We start from the raw sequence: 17,359 nt of genomic DNA, 5'->3' as shown, positions 1-17,359 counted from the left end.
TTTTTCAAGTCAGGTTTTCTCTGAGTTTCTCCTTGTTCATTTGCACTGTGAAGCAAAAACCTGTAGTAGTTAAGGACCTTGAAACAAAGCTATCATGACTTGAAAGAAGGCTCAGCAGACAAGTGAAATGAGTCAGTAATACCAGGAGCTCCTCCTGTGGAGAGTCTTTGTCTTAAAACACATCCTTTTCTAGAGGGCAGCAAAGCTAAAAACAAAGCTTTACTGCTGTTAACCTACTGCTCTATCAGGGTCACACATACCACCTTAAGTCCCATTAAACTACTAAGCTGTTATGTGTGTTTCTTTTTTGCATTTGTATGAAGAACATTATGTAATAGTACAATGGATGTCAAATCTGAGTCAGCAGAATGACTTGCGTTATTAAATACTCAACATCTTGAGTTGTAGCATCTAAAAACAGGGATTGATCATACCTGAATATGACAGCCTGAGGTGGTAGATTATGATTAATGATTGTGTTTTTGTGTATAAGCTGAAACATTGTTTTATGTATGACTCCGCCTCTCCTGTACCAACAGTGTTTCATTTAATCCCCATAAATCTTTATGGCTCAAACCACAATATTTTGTTTTCCACGGATGTGTCTGATCCTCCTCCAGCAAATGTTGTTCTGACAGTGCCAGAAATGGCTTCACCTCCCTATTTAAAAGTTTATATTTCCCAAGGCTGCAGCGCAATGCTGAATTTTCTCTTTTTTTGAGCACTCTGGCAGAGTTTTTCACCTCATAACTTTGAGATGAGAAAAGGAGAATATAAGAATGTAAATGTTACTCCCAACTCCACAATCTAATGTATGCGTTTTTGCTTCTTCTCCTCAGCCTCTCAGCCGATGAGTACAAAGTGTTTCTGGAGCAGAGAGAGGAGCAGCTGAAGGCGGATGCTGCAGCCGCAGCCGCAGCCACTGCTGCTGAAGCTTTGTCGAGCAAGAAGAAGTAGCGCCCTGCAGTGCTGCTCATCCTATTTCCTTTTGGCTTCATCACATCTCACTGTTGTTCATCTTATAAAAGTGTTTATAGTTTCACTCTTTTGGGCTTGACTCATTCTTACTCACATTCACCTTCTATGTCCACCTATCAGTATCACAGCAGATTTAAGCTTCTTCACACTTACAGGCTACTTGGTGCCATTTCTTCACACATTATCAACTTACTGAATTGAAAAGTTCATAATTCTGACATTTTGCAAACAAAAACAAATGTAATATGACATTTATGAGGAAACAAAAACAAATGTAATATGACATTTATGAGGCTGAGTGTAGCAGAGCAGATGAAAATGCACCATAATATCTCTGTGTTGTCATTCTCCATGACATTTGATCTGTTGACCTCAGAGCATGTGTTTGAAGTTATTTTGAACTCCCGCCACAATGACAGGATCAGGACTGTTTTTTTTTTTTTTTGTTAGAAACAAATTTCCCTGAAATTACCTGGTCACCGCACAGGCCTCCCAAACCGGGACACAAAGTGTTGTGTTTGGTCTGCTGCAGTGGTGGGCCTGAGCCTTCAGCAACATCCTACACCAGTCAACCACATTTAGCGACCCACTGGAGCCGTCTGGTCTGCACAGACCCTGACACTACTTCATTACATGGGAAAAAAGTGTAATTGACCGATTGTGTTCGTCAAGTCACTGCAGCCTTCCTCAAAGCTGTCAACCTGCTTCCTCGTGTGACGCGTTAGAAACAGCTGATCAGACCAGAACATGTGGGTTCTCTGTCCTCGCGCTGTCAATAAAAAAATGGTGTCCCATTTGTGTGGGAGGCATGGAAGCAACACCATTTTTTGGCATCATTTGGTCAAAAATCCATAATCATCTTTGAGCATATTGTAATCCAAAGTGTTATGAGTGGACAGTGAATCTCATCTCCTTCTCCTGACCCTGTAAATTAAGTTTAGAAATCCAGAAGCATGACGCTGGATATCAGCCAATCAGAGATTGTTCTACAAACACGTGTGCTCCATGGACTGTTTTGGGCGTTTCTATTGGTTGTTCGACTGACGTACTAAGTGCAATGATGGACGTTCCAACAGAGTCTCCATCGCAGCAATAGGCATAATATTGACATGGCAAATCAAGTGGAAAAAGGCAGACTGTTTAAAGCGCAAACATGTTGAGGAGGAACAGACCGCTTTATATCTGCGTCTCTGGGTACGCTCCAAGGGGAGAAGCAGACGGTAGCAGCTGCTGCTCGGGGCAGTAACTACAGAGTAATAGGTGTATTTATGCCAGAGTCGCTAAAAAACCAGAAAACTCTCCACTTACAAGATAAGTCCATAGATTTTTCACTAGTCTCTATTGAGAAAAAGGTAGCTAAGAGCGTTCACAAAGACACCGGTAAGGAAGGTTGAGTTTCAGTTTCAAAACGGAATTGTATTCTCGCTCTTGTTTTGTGTATTTTTCTGTCTTTTTGTACATTTACTTTGGGGGCCAGTTGCCCATGTCTGTTCTAGTGTCTACATGGACCTTATGTCAAAAAGTTCTTCAACGACAAAGTATGTTGATCATCAGAAATCAAATTAGTATAATCCATTTATAATGTTTTCCTTTCATCTTGGCTTATGATGTAGATAAGATAATAAGTATTATTGGCTGGTGACAGAGGGGAACCTAGAGGTGACAATAATTTAACCAGTGCCTGTAAATGCTACTGATGTGAATGAGGATTTGCTGAACTCAGAGTGGCACAGTTTGAAAAAGGTGGTGTCGTAAATGATGAGATTCAAAAGATTGATTCAAACACTGGGCGAGAATCGCAGGCTGTTCTCTCACAAGCAGGTGATCAGTTTGGTCCTGAGAGGGAATATTTGACAAACAAATGCAGAAGTTCAGGTCAACCACGGCAGGAACCGTTCTGAGGATGTTGCAGTGGCAGAAATGGAGATCATTAAACTTTGTCAGAGCAACAGTGATGAGATTGCATTTTATCACTAACAACAGATGTTAAGCACCCTGTGGTCCATCCTAAAGATCATCATGTCTCAGTTTGATCCTCAGACACATTTACAAGTAAACGAGACACAGTAGAAATGATAGTCTGTATAAAGTGAGAGAATGATTTTAGATTTTGCAGGTAAGAAAGATTCTGCAAAGCCTGATGAACAAAGAGTGTCAAGTTTGCCTCCTGATCGTTTGTTACCTGACGTGTGTCATTTACAAAGGTAGGTATTCATTATTTTGGTTCGTTTTAAGGTAAATGCGGGAGTAGCAACGTTAAAATGGGCTCTCATTTATCAATCTTGCATGAAAAAAGGTGCAACTTTGAGTGCACATTTGGTCTTGTGACGTCATATCGGGTATTGATAAGTGTGGTGGCTGAATTCGATCGTCGTTTACGTGCTATTCCCTTAAAACCCCTGGGTAGGAAATAAACTTTTCTGTGAAGGTAATCGGCATCCTCACATCTGAGGTTGAACAAAACAAAGATGTGTTTGACAATGTGAAAATTGGAATTACAGGAGCTCATAAAAACACTCTGTGGAAGAGGGTCAAGCTACAGAGTGCATGAAGTCTGACCCCCGTGTGTGCTGCGACTAAACCTCACAGCAGAGGTCCTGGAGAGAGACAAATATGCCCTTTATATCAGCTTCAGTTGTCCGCACTATTGAGGCATTAAATAACACATTAAAATAAATTTTAAAAAAACCTTTAAAAATAACTAAATGTCCAATTTCACCTCGGATACTTCATCTCATTACTGATTAAAATAAAAGCATTTACAAATATTTTAGGTATACACTACATTTTATAAGCATTTATAGATCCCAGGTGAGGCTGTGCTGCCCACTGTTCCTGTGCTTTAACTCCTCAGGCTGCGTTGCCCAGTGGGCGCTCACTGTAGCTTCCATCTTGCAAATTTGACATCATCCCAGCTATGCCAAAAACAGTGATGTGTAGGCAGGGCAAGGGATTATTTGTTTTAATTATAATGTAATTATAAATCATTTATTTTTCTATTTTCTACAGTATCTATAAGTTTGAAAGTGACAACATTTTGTGCTTTACGTAGCCTAAATAACTAAACGTCACTATTTCCTGGTATGGCGGAGACGCTGCACAGTCTCACTCCGCTGTAAGACAGAAGGAGGCCACACCCCTTCTCAAAAACACACGGCTGCTCTGCCTCTGTTCTCATAGCATGTTTTTATGTGTTTGTGCGTGAGCAGTCAGTTCCCCAAGATGAAAACCATTTACGTAAAAAGGCAGCTCTCTATGCTGCTTTTGGACATAACCGTGCTATGCTAAATGCTATACGTACCTTCAGAGTGCATTAGTGAATTGATACAGCGTGGCCGCTGCTACGTTCTCTAGCTAGTGGGCGGGATTATATCACTACAGGTAGGATGACAGCGTTAGAGATGGGTTTGCAGTAGTGGTTTTTGCACATATACTGGTCTACGATGCACTGGTACACCTTGGGATGTGGGATTAAACTCATAGTGGGCTTAACTTTAGACACGATGATCCCAAATACCTGCTTTAGATATTACCACTCACTCCTTCCCTCTGTCCACAGCCACCACTATTATAGCTAAGCATCACACTTGTCACCAGACTGGCTTGATTACACAACATAATAAGCACAATATATTCTACTACAACTTCACATCTCACCCTCACTGTAAAATAATCTATTTTTCCCCACCCTTTCTATTTCCTGCCTTGAGTCTCCTCCCTGCTCCCTTTCCCCTCCCCTTCCCCCTCCCCCTCCACCTAGGTGTAACACTGCTCTCCCTTTTTTATATCCTCCCTATAATAAAGTATTTTTACCCTTCTTAGGGAGGGCTGGTGATGGTGACAATGAATCAATAAAATAAATTAATTTATTTCATTGCAATAACAAAACTTGCATTGCTGTCTCATAATGATTGCACTTCTTGTAGTGTTGACCTTTGACAGCATATGCAGACAAGTAAAAAAAAAAACCCTAACCCCCTGCAATGTGCTCACGTACCCCTAGGGGTACGCGTACCCCTGGTTGGGAAACACTGTGTTAAAGGACTGGTGGGATTTCTCAACACTGCTGTGCGTACGACTGGCGTCTGCACTGTTATTAAAGAAGCACAATCAAAAAACACGCACTTCCCCTTTTTTTTGGAGGCAGTGTACTGGATCAAAAAGGTCCAAAGATGCTTTGAAAAAAGGTCTGCACAACTGTGTGGTTAGTTCCCAATTTCAGTTTTATTTTACACCATAAACTTGACGTTTTGGGCTGACCGCCCTTCATCAGGCATGAGTACTGTTAATAAATCCAGATTTTTTTGTTGTACTTATGAACTTTCTAGATTGAAAAAAAAAAGGCTCCAATACCACTGCTAATTCTACTCCTGACTGCTCTGTCTACATCTGGATCCTCCTGCTTTGACAGGTATATAAGCTTATAATGGAGTTTTTACTACCTTGACAAACATCATTTAGCAAAACATATATAAAAGTCGAATTTTAGTTTTGTTTTAGTTCAAATTTTAGTTAGTGGGATTCAGTTTGAGTTTGCCCTAATTTATGTCTCATGTCGGTCTTTTAAACAATTTGAAAGTGTTGTTATACTATCTTTGGTGCATGACCAAGACTAAAATGAAAATAAACATTCTGTGACTTGGGAGTGTGGTCTCAGAGCAAGAAAGAGCTTCAAAAAAAAGAAAAAATATTTTCATTACCTTTCATTACCTTTATAACAGATTTGTTTACAGTCTGATTTTCACAAGAATAAAGGACTAAGTGTGTTCAGTTCAATTAAAGACGTGTAGTTTTATGTTCAAAGGACGGTTGGCTTCATAACTTTTTACCCTCTGTAAGGATTTCTGTTTCTTCTGTTTCTCATTGTCCTCATTCATTCCCTCATGCTCTCAGTGCTGCTTCCATTTACTGTGCACACTGTTTATTAGAGGTCGACCGATATGGGATTTTTAAAGGCCGATGCCGATAATGATTTAAAAAAAAAAAAAAAATTCAGCTGATGGCCGATATCTAAAGCCGATTTTGGAAGCTGATATTTGAGGCCGATACACTTTTTATACACCAATAGAACTCTTAACATTTATTGAACTTTAAATATACCCATACAAAACCAAGTAAAACAAAAACTATAATACGGGTAAGAAGCAATAAAGCATGACAAAAATATACAATGTGCAAGTAGTCGGTTTAAACTAAATACCTGTTTTAGGTGTAACCACTCATTCCTTCCCTCTGTTCACAGCCACCACCATTATACCTACGCTTCACACTTGTCACCATATGCACAACTACAACATCACATCTCACTTTAAAACAATCAACTCTTCCTCACACTTTCCATTTCCTACCTCGAGTCTCTCCTCCCTGTTCCCTTCCCCCTCACCTAGGTGTAACACTGCCCTCTTTTTATATCCTACCTATAATAAAGTGTTTCTTACCCTTCCTTAGGGAGGGCTGGTGATGGTCAAAAATAAATTAGCTCTAGTGCTATTCATTTCTATTTGTATGTCATTTACATTTATGTTTTCCCATCTTCTTCTCCTGGGTATGTTCCTGTCTGTGTACAATATATAACAGTTCATGAGGGCTATATTTTCTCAACACCAACATACCATCTTTCATTTTGCTCTTATCACTCAGCATATTAGCTCTGGAAAAACTTCTTTCAACTTAGCCTCCCCTGCTAAGTGACATCCTAACTTTAAGAGCCTGTACTGCAAAGCTTGTTTTTGTCTTATTGCATCAAATTCTGGGATTTATTCCGTGTGCTGTACACAATGCTGCTTAACTTCTTACCGGGCTAAATTACCATGGTAACTTACACTGAACCTGGTCGGGAGTAGATGTTAAATGCAGAATAAAATATATGCAGAAAGCACCTCCTCCTGATCAATCAGTTGTCTTGGAAAATGACCTGCCCAAGAATAGGCGGGTTATACTCGCTGCTGCGTTGATCTGATCTTACAGGAAAGATAATATTTATGGATTGATGCAATCCTTTTATTTACCTGATGGCATCCTATAAGAAACATATATTTTTTTATCTGGTTGAATCACCAATATTAGTCAGCTCATAAAGCCTGCATGCATCAGGTGCTTTCTGACAAATACATTAATTCATTATTTAATGTATTCATATATGCTGTGGTGACGCTGACAGCCTCAGTCCTGTAAGATATTACAGGCTGTATGAAATACAAATGTTGTCCACTGTATGATCTAGGCTGAGCTGTATGAACGCAGCATCAGAGCCACAGACAAGGTCTGTGTCTTAATAAAGTGAAAGTAATCAGAGTGTCAGTTTATTCTCCTATGTATTAAAATTTTATAATTTCACTAATTTAAGCATCAACAGTCATCGATTATCTACCTGCATCCATTCCTTCCTGCTTTTTCTGCTGCAGCAGTGTTGTTTTTAGTCTGAATTATGGATTTTAATTCTTCTCTGCACAGTTTCTGCGTGTTTTTGATTGGTCTGACGCTGCAGTCTTTGTCCCTCTCATGTCAAGCGTGCACATAGCCAGGCTGAAATCACTTGGCTTGAGTGAAAATGTTTATATCCTGCTTTGCAGTACAGCTGCTCTGTGGCGGTGAATGTTGGGTTAAGTGAAGCCCACTAACGGCGAGATATAGTTATCCAGCTTCATAGTTCAGGCCCTTTAGCATTGTGTGTTAGCCTCAAACAGAAAGAAGGAAAACAGAGGAAACTAATTAAAAGCTCTACATTTATATATTGTCATCTCACTGGTCTGAGACCCACTTGTGGATCCCCACCCACCAGTTAGGAACCTCTGCTAAAAGGCTCCCTATGAGACTCATACTGGGTGTAGCTGTGGCTTCATCCACTAGATAGCAGCAGTCAGCTATTCTAAATGTCCTGCTCAGGCCTCCATCATCAGCACTGCATCCAGCACTGGTGGTATGAACTGTTGTATTCAAACTATAACATGTAAATGCTTATTTGCATGTAGGCTTTTAGTGTTGTGGCATCACTATCATGGTGATGATTATGACAATAAGGCGATGAAAGGCTTTGTGGGCATGCATCTGCAAAATCTGCATTCTTTTATGATGGAATAAAAACATATGAGTGGTTTTAGGTTTGACTTTCTATCAATCAGTGTTTTTGGCACAGAAGCATACCTCTATCCCTGTGTGTTGTATCACTAATTTGACCCTTTTTACACTGTTCCTTTTGTTGTCCTTCCCTTTCTCCATCAACCCTCTCTCACTCCCACCCTCCCCTCTCGGATCTTTCAGAGCAGAGGCTGAGAATAGATGAGAGGCTGTTTCAGTCCCAGCTCCTGAGCAGGAATGCCTATATATGGAGTCTCACACTGTGGCAACTGCTGATGAGTCTGAGGTACATCAGTGGATGTGGGCCACTGTGATTTGTAAAGAGGGGTGGTGGGAGGGCTCGTGTGACTACTATTTTGTGTTTGTGTGTGTGTGATCATCATCAGTGGGAGGACGGCTGTGTATGATCACGCCCCCCATACGTAAAAACCTTGATGCCAAGTGTGTGCGTCAGTCTGAGTCAGATGGTGTCTCATCCTGTCACGTCATGCGTGTGCGTCAGTGCTGTTGCTGAGCGAAACTCGCTCCGGGGGAAGAAACGGAGGAGAGCGAAGGGGAGGGAGCAAGAAGAGGCAGGGATGGAAGGTTGATGATGATAGTGGTGACGATGATGAAGCAGTGTGGGTTTGACTCTGACAACACAAGTTGATCAGCTGCATTAAGTGCACTTTATTATAAATGCATTTGTCTGACAACCAAATACACTTATAAGCATCACAATAGAACACTGGTCCACAATGTCCATTCTGTAGTATATGTTTAAATATATTCCATCTTTTGCAATAAAAATCTCTTTCTCAATACAGATATGTTTCATACAAATGTACAAATGTGTACAATCTTTCTGAAAAGAACATACGCCCTGTTCCCGCGGACATAATGCATATGCATTAACATCTTTTTGAAATATAACAAGTACAATAATAAAATTTTACACATTATATTAACTTAGCCTTGAATAGCTAGAACGTAGGAATCAATCCTTTACTTAACCGTAGACAACTCTACGTGAGCATTTCGACACCATGGGAATTGTACCATTCTCAACCCGTGTCGCTTGGTAACTGAATAAAAATAGCACCCCATTGCCACTTTCATTTTTTAAAACAAAACCATTTTAGTAGTCTAACCCCTCTCAAAAAAGAAGAATCTCTCATTCACACAGTCAACTGTGCCACTGCACCGCACTCCAGTGGAGCCACGATGCAACTGTCCACAATGGATGCACAATAGTAAAGAGTTCAGAGTTCAGCAGATCAGAGCCGTTTCAGGCACACAGGCGCCGCTATAAGCTGCCAGCATTGCAAATATTGATGCTGCAAAGAATATCCAGCCGAATGCCCTCAGGACAGCAGTGACCTGAAGAGCCCACATTCAGAGTCTAATGTACAGTACGATGAAGCAGTGGATCTGAGGTGTGATCAGAATCCCGACAAAATCTCTTTTGCTGCTTTTCAGCTGCTATTGATATTTTTCAGACATTCCTGCACTGGGATCTTTTCACATGTTTTTCTTTTTTTGTTTGCACGGCACATTGATACACAAAGATTGTTGATGGAGAGATAAATATGCAAAGTTAAAGGTCTTGTATTGCAAACTCAAAGCTCAAAGTATCATAAGTACTTTTGATTATGTAATACTGTTTGTGATTTCTGATGTCGCCTTTGAGGCTGTGAGAACAGTGGGCAGCTCTGCAGGCTGAAGAGAAGATTTCACAAAAGAAAATCATTGTATGTTCTGATCATTTTCATCCAGAGGATGGCAAAAAATTGTAAACATTTGACTTCCAATACATTTGAGGTTTGAGTATGCGTCGCTGCATGACAGGCAGAAGTGCTAAGATTCATCTTACAATGAAATAGTAAGAAATGCAGTATATCGTGTTTTTGTTCACAACAGATATTTCACTACGAGTGAATACAATTTTTGTCTGGAAGTTAAACAACGCAGAGAAAATCAGAGTTTTCTATTGGAACATCTCTGAAGCTAAGAGAGATGCTGCATGTACCCACAACGAAGCAGTCATGGATTTACAGTACACAGCTGCACCGTCAAGTTAAAGTTGCACCAGTTTGTTTTAGTTTACAGATCGATGACTGAACAAAAATATCAAGCCAATCTTTGTTCTCAGTAGACATGTAGGAGTTAAAGTCCTTAAGTTGTATATACATTATGTATATTTATACACTTAATTGTTTTTACTTTTCAGTAAAAGGAGCTCCACAAAATATGACAATATGCCATACTTAATGAAGTAAGTCACAGACTTATTTTAGAACGGAGGAACACTTCCACTCCCATCTGAAAGACAGAAAAATCAGAGAGAAATCATGTTAATTGTGCATGGTCAGACAGAACATCATGTTCATATCTCATGACACAAAACTCAATAGATTTCTGACTCTAATAAACGTACCTTTGTGGAAGCACTGTGGCGATGGATGACATTGGAGTTGATACAACTCAGGTTGTTGCCCTAAGCCAGGGGCGATCGAGGCACCTGCCCCAAACATGGGTTCCAGGATGGCCAGTTCCTCCAGGAGGGACTGAGTGCAAGACAATGCCGGCGTGGGCGAGACAATGGGCGTGGAGGAGGCGGGGCTGGGAGAGGCTGTGAGGATGAGGGGAGGGGAGGCTGGTATGGAGGAGCAGGAGGACACAGGAGATGAAGCAACCTCAATCTCCATTGGCTCCTCTGCCAGACTCTCCCCGTCCACCTTTGCCCCGGCCTCGTCAGCCACAATTGCCTCACATCCAGCCATGGAGTTACAATGCGCCAATTGGACGCTACAGATGTGGCCCGCTCCCTCAAAGTGGGAGGGTTGGTGCCAGCACAGGGCTGTTTGAGGAGAGGTCGGGCTGGAGGGATCAGGAGCAGTTGAAAATGAGGGGGAGGGGAAGCCAGGAGACTGGGGAGGAGCCAGGTCATCGTGGAGGAGGGTTTCTATGATGCTCTCTTCAAACAGAGATTCATCATCATCGAAGAAGATGGGAAAGTCCAGACCTCTCCATGCCTTAATAGGGTAAAACTCCCTCAGCATGTGGACTGAATCTGTATTTTCTACAGCAGGTGACAAGAAGGGGGAGGGAGGGGAGGATGAGGGTGAGAGGGTCGAGGGGGAGAATTTAGACAGGAGCGGGTCCAGGTAAAACCCTTCTGCCAATGAGCTGATGTGTTGAGCCAGGAGGGAGATCTCTGCCCTTTCCTTTTTCCGCTCCAGGGAGAAGAAGGAGAGGCAAGGGTGTTTTCCAGGTGATGCCTCAGGGGTGAGAAGGCCTTCTGGTGGATATTGAAGAGGTGCGAGTGGTACATCAACATAGAGAGGACCTCGAAATTCTGGCATCGTCATCACTGTGCAGTCCCCGTCTCCCGGGCTGTCGGGTGTTGGGGGCAGCTTCTCATAGAGGGAGCTGCTACAGGGCTCAATCGGGAAGAGGAGGTCAGTAGATGGAGTAGGAAGAGAGAGGGGGAGCTTGGTGGAGAGGGTGGTGGGAGGAGCAGGGCTTGAGGCAGAAGTGGGCGGGGCTGTGGATGATGCTGAGGGAGCCAACGAGGTAGTGGCTGTTGCAGTCGTAGCAGACGGTGGAGGTGTGGTGGTGCCAGTGGGGTCAAAGCTGAACAGTGGTTCACCAAATTGGAAGGTGGCCCCGCCCATCTGGGGAGTGTAGGGTGGAGTGCACACAAACTCTTTGGTCTGTTGAGCTTGTGAGGTGGGAACAGGGGGGAGGGGCAGGGGAAGAGAAGGCAGTGGTGGGTCGAGCTGGAAGGAAGGGGGCAGTAGGATGTTCTGTGTCAGAAAGTCCAAGTCTGCCACTGTCTCAACAGTGACTGGGGTTGGGGAGGAGGCAGCAGAGGGGGTTTCAGTTGGATGCTGCTGGAAGAAACTTTCCTCCTCCAGAGAGGAGATACTGGAGCGAGGGTCACCTTCCAGCTGCATGGGCTCAGTGGCTGAACTACCCGGGTCATCGGAGGATCCCACACTGCAGCCAGCAGTGCTAAAGTCAAAGGACTGGGCTGAGAGGCCACTGCTGCCAGGGGTGAAGACCTGATCTGGGCTGGATAGAGTATCTGGTGACTGGAGGCTCAGACTCTCAGGTTGAGAGGATCCAGCACTTAGAACCAGGGTGAGCTGAGTGTGCTCTGAGCTGAGCTGCTGGCGGACTGCCCAGGCCTCAGAGTCACTGGAAGAGAAGGAAAAAGACCAAAGCCCACATAATCAGATAAATGTACAGAGCTTTACTTAATACAACTATGGCATAGTATTAATGTGGGGTTAGTATATACCTAATAATGTAGTTGTTGCTGCTGATAGGAATCTCTCCAGACTGTAGCTGAAGCACCATGTAGAGCCAGACCCACGACTGGTCCTCCGCCTGCACACGTACCACCATCTCAGCTCTGCCCTCACCTCCCTCTCTCACTGTAGAGCAGCAGTATGCGTTGGCATCAGTATATTGTCCAATTATTCATCATTCATTGTCTAAATGTGTGTGCACAGGGTGGTGTGTGTTAGTGGCACACTTACAGAGGGCGCGGTGCTGAGCGGAGGCGTGTGACAGATCCTGTGGATGGAGGAGGCTGTACCAGGAGCGGGAGCGTAAAGCTGGCACATCAAAGCCAAGATAGGTGCTCATGCTGTGGGCGAGAGTGGGATTGAGATGAGTTAGTTAGAAGGATAAGATATTACCACCTCATGAACAGTCTCACGTATAAATGCAGCGTATAGCAACAAGTGGAGGAGAGCAGGGCAGCGTGTGTGAGCTCACCTGTCCTGAGCTCCCTGGAGCCTCATGTCCCGGTCGTGCTGGGAGTGGAAACAGGCCAGGAACAAGTTGGTGTCGGCCAGAAGAGGGGTGGTGGAGGTGGCCTCCCGCTCTCCTCCAGGACTGGAGCGGGTGGAGTGTGGCTCCAGAGGGGAGCAGAAGCACATCCACACTGGGTTGGAGGCCCAGTAGGATCCAGTGGTGGGGGAGGTGTGGGGTGGGGAGAGGCAGCGGGCTCGGATCAGGACCAGCTTGTTCCCAGCACTCTGTCTCCTCACAGACTTGGAAGTGTTGAAACGACAGCGAAAGAGACGATCTGTGAAACAGGAGAACACCATGGTGTTGATAGTCAACAACAAGTTATTACAAGAGTGTGTGTATGTGTGTGTGTGTGTGCGCAAACTTTATCTTACCTATCTCCAAAGTGGAAGATACTGAAAGGTTGCTCCTCATGATTAAGTGGTCAGAGGAATCAATGATGTCATACACACTGTCACCCTGTGCAACAAGATCCACCTAAAAAAAAATTCAACAAAGTCAACCAAGACTGCTCAGCTCAACCCCGTCTTTGAACATATGTTGTCTTTTCATTTGAACGTACCATAGAGTGTCCGAGGTGCTCAGAAACGCTTTCTGACAGGTAGAGGAACTTCCCCTCCCCAGTAAGCAGCATCAGAAACCCTGGCAGCGCCTGCATCAGCTCCGACAGCTCGGGGAGGGACAGGAGTTGAGCACCTTCCTCCAAACTAGCTGTTTCTGAATAAAGGAGAAAAAAAGAGTCAGATGTGGTGAAAACTGCACATGAGGATGAAAACACAGTGTGTGGCTTCAGCAAGAATTCATTGAAACACAAAATCTGAAACATCAAACACAAATCAAGAAAAGCTTTGGACTAATATTTTTAATGTACATATTTTTTTCAATTTTATTTATCCTCAAAGAAAATATGTGTGTTCATTTCCCCCCAATTGTTCATTATGTAAGCCCATTGCATTATATATATATATATATATATATATATATATATATATATATATATATATATATATATATATATATATATATATATATATTGTAAAATGTTCCGGAGCTCACACGGTTTAAATATTTCAGCACCACGGACAGCGACCACCATCTGCTGGTTTTCAGAGCTTTGTTCTGAAACGTCACCAGGAGTGTCTCACACTAACGCACACTTGTTGATGGTGATCGGGGTCGCAGTGCGTCAACAGGTTGTCAGTATTCTCACAGAAACGAGCCTTACCTTGGCTGAAGAACACCGATTTCCTGGTGTACATGCAGGCCAGCGACATGATGTGCAGGTACGACATCCGGGCTTTGTCCGCCTCGGATATGGGCAACAGGTCCTTGAGGTTGCGGATCTCTGCGTTGATCTGGTCCCGTCGAGCCTTGGACGCCCCCTTGGTGGAGCGGTACATGTTGGCGCGGTGTTAGCGGTGAGAGTCCTCCTGGATTGTGGTTTCAGAGAGCGCGGAGAGGCTGGAGGTGGAGCCCGGTGTCCAGAGACGGTCTGACGGACGGTGTTATTGGACTCTCATGTCAGGGACCGGGATGTTCTTCCCCCTGGCCGCTGCTGCTGCTCCGTCCCTTCTGTCGGTGCAGGTGAACCTTCTCGAACAGTCCGGAACCCGTAAATCTGGTTGAGGGACTCTGCTCGCAGGTTCCTTTTATAGGCTGGGACTCCGCCGGAGCAGGGGGGCCCCGACGCTCCAGCACCGACGTAACGCAAAGGGAGGGGGATCTGTTTAAGATCAGTGCTAGTGATGCTGAGGGCCCCCTCCATCCCTCCATCCCTCCATCCTCTCGGTGACTCTCTCTCTACGTCAGCCTTTCCCTCCACTCGCTGATGACGTGGCCCTGAAACCGGGAGCTCCGACGACGCAGAAAGCCCGATTTGGACAAAACCGAGTAAGAGGCGGAGCCAGCGGTAAAACGGAGACACTGGACTCAAGGGAGGGGGTTGCATAGAATCAGGTCTCTGTGTTTATGGGCTACGACTGTCTGTCACTGGACTGGAGCAGCTTCATGAGGCTGCAGCATGGAGCCTCTCTGCTGGCTAATAATAATAATAATAATAATAATAATAATAATAATAATAATAATAATAATAATTATTATTATTATAATAATTACTATCTACCCCTACAGTATAAACTGCACCGGACTCTGTGCTTGAATTACGATCTCCTCCACATTTTGTATGGTTATCTGATGGACTACAAAATGCTGCGTATTTGTAAATCCTAGTCACACATTGTGCACCACTACTTGGTGATGATGCACATATATTTACTGTATATAGCCATGACATTATAATCAATGTGAAAGAGGAAATGTACGTCCTTTATAAATGTTCTTGTCTGTTTATATTCTCCATTCCCTGCACACACTGTTGAATCCTCCAGAGCTGAAACATGAAATCCTTTAATTGTCTGAGCTGAGCCTCAAACTCATTTTAAAGGGTGTTGTTTCCACATTGTTTCGTTTTATTACAACGTCCTCAAGCGGCAGCCAAACAATAGGCAGTGCAGGATAAATGAAAGATATCGATCATATAATTATACTTATTATAACTCCTTAAAAATCAGCAATCAGGGGCTGATGAATGACTGGTTTGTAAAATGATACTGACGCTTATGTTTATTCAAAATATCAAATGAAATGAACGCTGATCGTAATTGTGTGTATAAAGAAAAACAAAACCAGTATATATGTAACAATTCAGTGATCTTCTTAAATGATGGTTTGGATTGTTACTTTTAGGATGGTGTATTGTGCATGCCTGAGAATATATAAAGACTCCATCATCCTGTGCGTCGTATTATCCATCATCGTTATTCTAAGATCTGTTTTTAAATGTCTACCGTGCGTTGTGTGAGTCAGTGTGCACGGCTGTGTCTCATTGTTTTATGGCTACAATGACCGCTTTCTCAATGAAACTCATCCTGATTATAAAATGCCATTCATGAATAATTTGACGTGCGCAAACACCAGCCGGTTATTGCGCAATCCCTCTCCAGGCTCACGTGAGCAGCGCCGTTTCTAAAAATAGATCCTCACCGGTGACACACACACACACACACACACACACACACACACACACACACACACACACACACGTACACACACACACACACACACACACACACACACACACACACACACACACACACACACACACACACACACACACACACACACACACACACGAGAAGACAATACATTCAATGAAAATGTGTGTGTTATAAAGGGGTTTATTAAAATAACGTGTGTGATTTCCCTGGTTTAATTCTATGGGACATGCGCATGATAAACGTGTTTGTTGGTGTTTTTTACTCATTTTTAAATATTTTTCATTTGGTGTATTTTTCTGTAATGTATGTTTTTTGGAATCATTATGTGTATTTTTGTATCTTTCTGTTGTCGTTTAATGCATTTTTTGTAAAATTATAGTTTTTTGTTGCAATTGGTGTGATTCTGGAGTTATTGTAAGTATTTTTGTATATTTTTTGGTCTAGTTTTGTGCATTTCTGTTGTCATTTTGTGCATTTTTTGTATAAATATTTAGTTTTATAATAATAATAATAATAATGCATCAATTTTATATAGCGCTTTATCATAGACACTCAAAGTCGCTTTACAGAATTAAGGCATTACTCTTTCACTCCACACTTAGTGGTGGTAAGCTACTATTGTAGCCACAGCTGCCCTGGGGCAGACTGACGGAAGCGAGGCTGCCATAGTGCGCCATCGGCCCCTCCGACCACCACCAACACTCAATCACACACTACATTCATACTAGGCAATGTAGGTGAAGTGCCTTGCCCAAGGGCGCAATGACAGATACCACTGGGTGACTGCCACCCCACTGTGGCACCTGGAATTCTCAGTGATCTCCCATCCAACTACTAACCAGGCCCAGACCTGCTTAGCTTCCGAGATCTAACGGGATCGGGCAATGCATGGCTGGTATGGCCACATACATGTATTTTGACTCATTTTCATATTTTTGTTGTTTGGTGTTTTTTTCTGTTATATTTTTTGGGGCCTTTTGTGTTAATTATTGTGCATTTCTGTTGTTGTTTTGAGTACTTTATCGATAAGTAGTTAATTTTTTTTGTTTTATTTTACTCATTTATTATATTTTTAGTGGTGTGGGGCATGTTTTGAGGTGTGTGCGTGTGTGTGTGTTTGACTCGCTACCTGTCCTCCTGGTTACAGTGTGGGACTCTCTCCATCAACTTCATGGGTTCTCTCACGCATGCACGCGCATCAGCAGTGCGCATGCACATACTCCATCACATGTTGTTGAAATGCGTCTCACGCCCAACGCGTGAGACTTGAGAGAAAAAAAATTGACCCGGAAATACCATGATGCAATGGAAATTGGGAGCAGTAATCTTAAAACAAAATGAAAATAAACATTTTGCAACGTACTTAAATATAAACGTTTTACAACACACTTAAATATAAACATTTTGCAACATCAAATCATTCCAAAATAGCGGATACATACCAT

General features: G+C 43.0%; 2 protein-coding genes and 1 pseudogene across 3 annotated transcripts in view; 1 reads left to right on the top strand and 2 right to left on the bottom strand.

The window, feature by feature from the left end:
• mrpl11 (mitochondrial ribosomal protein L11) overlaps positions 1-1,042 on the top strand; it is a 113,855-nt gene extending 112,813 nt beyond the window's left edge. For both annotated transcript variants that reach the window (XM_028458794.1, XM_028458793.1), the window contains one exon: positions 840-1,042. In XM_028458794.1, the coding sequence (XP_028314595.1) occupies positions 840-957 (118 nt within the window). In that variant the 3' untranslated portion in view covers positions 958-1,042. The remainder of the gene's footprint in view (positions 1-839) is intronic.
• Positions 1,043-8,704: 7,662 nt separating this feature from the next.
• On the bottom strand, positions 8,705-14,631 carry npas4a (neuronal PAS domain protein 4a). The gene is made up of 8 exons (XM_028458764.1): positions 14,084-14,631; positions 13,421-13,575; positions 13,233-13,335; positions 12,823-13,135; positions 12,582-12,691; positions 12,341-12,476; positions 10,472-12,237; positions 8,705-10,356 (listed from the first exon to the last, which is right to left on the bottom strand). The coding sequence occupies exons 1-8, from the start codon at positions 14,256-14,258 to the stop codon at positions 10,328-10,330; spliced, it is 2,787 nt and encodes a 928-aa protein (XP_028314565.1). The 5' UTR covers positions 14,259-14,631; the 3' UTR covers positions 8,705-10,327.
• A 2,074-nt stretch (positions 14,632-16,705) lies between these two features.
• LOC114471683 (uncharacterized) lies at positions 16,706-16,823 on the bottom strand (annotated as a pseudogene).
• Between the last annotated feature and the right edge of the window lie 536 nt (positions 16,824-17,359).

This window comes from Gouania willdenowi, chromosome 10 (assembly GCF_900634775.1).
Source record: "Gouania willdenowi chromosome 10, fGouWil2.1, whole genome shotgun sequence".
Lineage (NCBI taxonomy): Eukaryota > Metazoa > Chordata > Actinopteri > Blenniiformes > Gobiesocidae > Gouania > Gouania willdenowi.
Note: the sequence above shows the minus strand (reverse complement) of the source record. Positions and strands in the feature narration are given on the sequence as shown.

Coding starts and splice junctions, on each gene's coding strand:
- npas4a (XM_028458764.1), bottom strand. CDS start 14,258: ATGTACCGCTCCACCAAGGGGGCGTCCAAGGCTCGACGGGACCAGATC. Junction 13,336..13,420: donor AGCACCTCGGACACTCTATG/GTACGTTCAAAT, acceptor ATTTTTTTTTAG/GTGGATCTTGTTGCACAGGG. Junction 10,357..10,471: donor GCCACAGTGCTTCCACAAAG/GTACGTTTATTA, acceptor TCTGTCTTTCAG/ATGGGAGTGGAAGTGTTCCT.